Source organism: Habropoda laboriosa, unplaced genomic scaffold (assembly GCF_001263275.1).
Source record: "Habropoda laboriosa isolate 0110345459 unplaced genomic scaffold, ASM126327v1 scaffold212, whole genome shotgun sequence".
Taxonomy (NCBI): Eukaryota; Metazoa; Arthropoda; class Insecta; order Hymenoptera; family Apidae; genus Habropoda; species Habropoda laboriosa.
In genome coordinates, this window is record NW_017100509.1 from 1,067,954 (window position 1) to 1,072,149 (window position 4,196).

Here is a 4,196-nt window from a genome sequence, read left to right on the forward strand (position 1 = left end):
TAAGAATCGTGTCAGACTGTAGCCTCACCGATAGAATTCTAAGTTCAATTCGCTGCTCCATCCCATCGAAAATGATAAAATCTCTGGAGCACTATGTTCTTCAAAGGTTCAAAGGGTACGAAACACACTCATGGACTCTAAAATCTCCATAGGTTTCAACAGTGTCAGAATATCAATGGTTCCTTACTTCTCAGAAGCTTCGAAGCTACTAGAGGCATACATGAATTAAAGCTTTGCAAAGATTCCATAGTTCATAGGTTCCAACAGTGTCAGAATATCAATGGTTCCTTATTTCTCAGAAGCTTCGAAGCTACTAGAGGCATACATGAATTAAAGCTTTGCAAAGATTCCATAGTTGACGAGGATATTTATGGACTCTGAAGTTTCTAGAGTTTCTATAGATCCCAGACAGATCCACTGGACTCTATTCTTCACATCCTTAGCGATTAATGGTTCCTACGTCTATTAAAGTTCTCCGAGAGCAACAAAGTTTCCTTAATCAAGCTTTCTGGAGTCTCGAATTTACCAAACAGGTCTAAAGCTCTATCATTGTTACTTTTCTAATTGTCGAATCTAGTTAGAACCGGAAATAAAAGCGTATATATCTGGAAATATAGGGCAAAGCTGTAAACTTCGTCCGTATATACATTCTCCTCCTGTGCTAAGCACGAAGGAGACGAGCTTCTTTACGATTGACTTTTTCGCTTCTAGAAGGCTTCCGGATTTCTTCCGCGAAGTCTCTCGGTACTGCGGCTGTCTGAAGATTTAAAGCCTTTCAGAGGATAGAAACATGCTGTTATCAAAAAAGCCGTTTTAGGGCGATTGTGCAGCAGCTAAGTAATACGGAAGCCAATAAGTATTGAAATATTTTACGACACAAGTATCCATCACGTTTTATACCTTCTGGGAAATCGATGAGCTATAAAAAAATGAACGCGTTATATGCCAAGTGCTTCGTTCCATACTTTTTCAAAGGCAATAACAATAATTGCGTATTCTACTTGTGATACGACGATATCGTTCTTTCTGACATAAAGTTCTGTTGCAAACAGATTTTTTAACATTTTCCATTGAAGATACTATTCGTATGTAACTCAAAGTTCAAGTATTGAAAATTAAATTTATTTGAAAATCTTCTCGTCTATCTCAGATTTTTCCAAGATTGAATTCAACATGTTTAACAGCTGTTATGATTGATAAAAACAGAGAGAAGAAGAAATTGCGTCGAGAAAATGATGGAAATGAAGGAAGGAATTAAATTTCATTCGCTGCGGTGCAAAATGATGGAATTTCTGTTACATTTTACTTGCAACAAGTTCCACAAAAATTAAATATTTCTCACTACTTTCACGGTGTCCTTTCGAAACGTTGGAATCATTACTTACGCATAAACGGTTTCAAGCGCGGTAGTTAGCGAAATTTTATTCCCCAACTTTTACCCAGTTTGAAATTCAGTTTCAACTTTCGCTTTATTTTTTATTCAGCATCGATTCCGACCGGAACAGGCAGCGTTGAAATTTTCATAAAGTACGTTCCCCCGTGAAATTTCACGGAAACCAATATTAACGAGCATCGAGTTATTTCGTAAAAAAAAATTGACAAACAGTCACAATGATAAAGTCTGCAGAGCTTGAAATTCACGCGATATACGCGAAAACTGAATGATCAAATACACCTTATCGATGTGGTAAATCGATTAATAAAGAGAATATCGAATTCAACGTTGCAAAAAAAAAAGAACCCGAAAAAAATCAACGTCGTTTTCCACCCCTTTTCTTCTATCATACGATATACTTTTTTTACTTAATCGAAACACGTGTCAATTTACAAATGTTCCACGAGCATTCAGGAAATTTCAAACATCGTGCAACTCAGCTCGCTGAAAGAAACTAAACACTCCGCTGCTCTTGTTCCCTTTCATTCCAACAGGAATGGTCTTTTTCGTGTCACACGATGCACACGTGTCACAGAAATAATTGTTGTCCCGGCGAACAATAGGGGAGCAGAAGGGAAAGCGGAAGCAGAGAGATCCAGCAAGTAAATCATAACAAAGTAGTCGGTGACTAAATTCTGTTCCACAGGAGACGGCGGCAGCGGCGCGTCTTGATTTGCAAGTGGACGAAACGCTATGGTCCCAAGGGGGTCGATTTAAGGCTCAGTCGAGAGGAAATCGATCGTCTATAGAGCTTCCAGGATGGAGGACACCCTGAGGATCTCCGAGGTTAGCACCCGCCGCTGTAATAGCGCTTAACAATGAAATATCATTGTCTAAAACGGCCGTGTGAGTCTCGACAGCAGAAATGGGACCAAATGGATGTTAAACCCGTATTTGAACGAGCTGCGCCGGCAATAATTTAATGTCTCGAGAAGCCGGCAGCTATACTGTGATGTCGACCACGCTACGATTTTGAGGATCGTTCGAAGAATCGGGGATAATTAATCGTTGCTTCGGCTAACTATCGAGCGAGATTAATTAACATCTGGGAACTGTTTCGAGGGGAAATGTATTAATTTATGTGTTGACCTGAGCTCCAAATTCAAGCTCCAAACCGATTGGAAAATTAATTTCAGAGTTACTTATGAAGATTAGAAAATTAAATTTCTACCAAAAATATTTCCAGAAAGGAAGAATCTAAATTAATTAGAAAATTTATTCCAGAATTCCTTATGAAATTCAGAAAATCGAATTTTTACCGAATATCTTTCCACGAACGAAGGGTCCAAATCGATTAAAAAATGAATTCCAGAATTACCGAAGAAGATTAGAAAACCGAATTTTCATCAAAATCCTTTCCAGAAAGGAATGATCCAAATCGACTAGAAATGTTATCCCGGAATTACCGAAGAAGCCTTGAAAATTGAATTTCCACCAAAAAACCATCTCACGAACGAATACCTCCGACTAAAAATACCATTCGCAGCGTACATAGTAGCTGTGACAAGTAAAGCTACTTTCCTGTCAATCAATACTTCGTCAAGTTATTTCGACGTTGGAATCGAGATCAGGAAACGCGAACGGTACCATGAAAGACGGTAGACACTGTGAAGAGATCGATACACCCATATTCCATCAGAATTCGAAAGGAATTCAGCGATCGTATCGGGTCTGAGTCGAACACGAGGCTCCTTCGCAATAGCTCCGGAGGTCGAAACATTCCCAAAGGAGTCCTAACGCGGTATATTCATAGTAACGTATATCAGGCCCCGTACATATTCCGGCGCGCGAATACGCGCATACACTTGGACAGCTCTAAACCGATGCATCTAGACACATAATCCATAAGGACATCTGAAATGTACAATGGAGAGGCGATGTCTATGAAAGATGATATAAATTGCCCGCTACTTTTCACTACACTCCCGATTGTTTCTTATTCCATCCGTTCCCATCGGGACAAGGATAAATGAACAGCGTGCGTTCTGATTGAATTAGGTCCCGGTGAAAAATACCGCACGCGAGAAGGTAGATTAGCTAGCGAGCAGAAATTCTAAGGATAAGAAGGAAGATAAATATTCGAAGGAAGAAGAAAGTAGACGGGTAAATTAGCAGATGGAGTCGCAGTTGAAGTAGAGAAACGAATGAAAAGTGAAATGGGTAGTTTGCAAATGTATATTTACGACGGAGAATATGAATATAGGCTGTGATAAAATTGAAGAATGTAGGTGAATGTGTATGATAAAAGGAATAGATATAAAGTGGTATAAAGTATGTAGAACTTAGGTCAGCCTTCTCAGGGAACAGTATTTGCTAAAGTAAGATGCCTCGGAACATTCTGTCACCGACAGTTTTCCTCAGCTCGGTAGAGAGATGAGAGTGAAAGAAGTAGTCGCGGGGAATAGCACTGTGTATGCGTCGAAACAGGGTAATGAGTTTTGAAATTTTTTTTTACACACTTTTTCTTATACTCCATATCGAAGTAACGGTGCATAGGAAATCTTCAGAGGAGGTGGTATCCGACGTGTAGGTACGCCTTGCATAATTCACCAGGCGACACGTAAAAGATATCGAGCTTGGATCTCTGCTTGGCCAGAAACGAGTTACTCAGGAGTCCTGGGAATTTTTATGGGGTTTCTTTCTTGGATAGGTTAAAGAGGAGACATGCGAGATGTGTACCTCGAACGAGTGGAAAAGGAAGGTCGAAAGTTCCTTAAGACAGTGTCTTTAGTAAGACCAATTTATTTTGAAGGAGTTTGGA

At 39.6% G+C, this 4,196-nt stretch overlaps 1 protein-coding gene across 1 annotated transcript; it reads right to left on the minus strand.

The window, feature by feature from the left end:
* Positions 1-3,002: 3,002 nt before the first annotated feature.
* LOC108576170 lies at positions 3,003-3,289 on the minus strand. Its single transcript, XM_017939114.1, is given in 2 exon segments — positions 3,003-3,095; positions 3,128-3,289. Coding segments are annotated over 2 exon segments (255 nt in total).
* Positions 3,290-4,196: the final 907 nt, after the last annotated feature.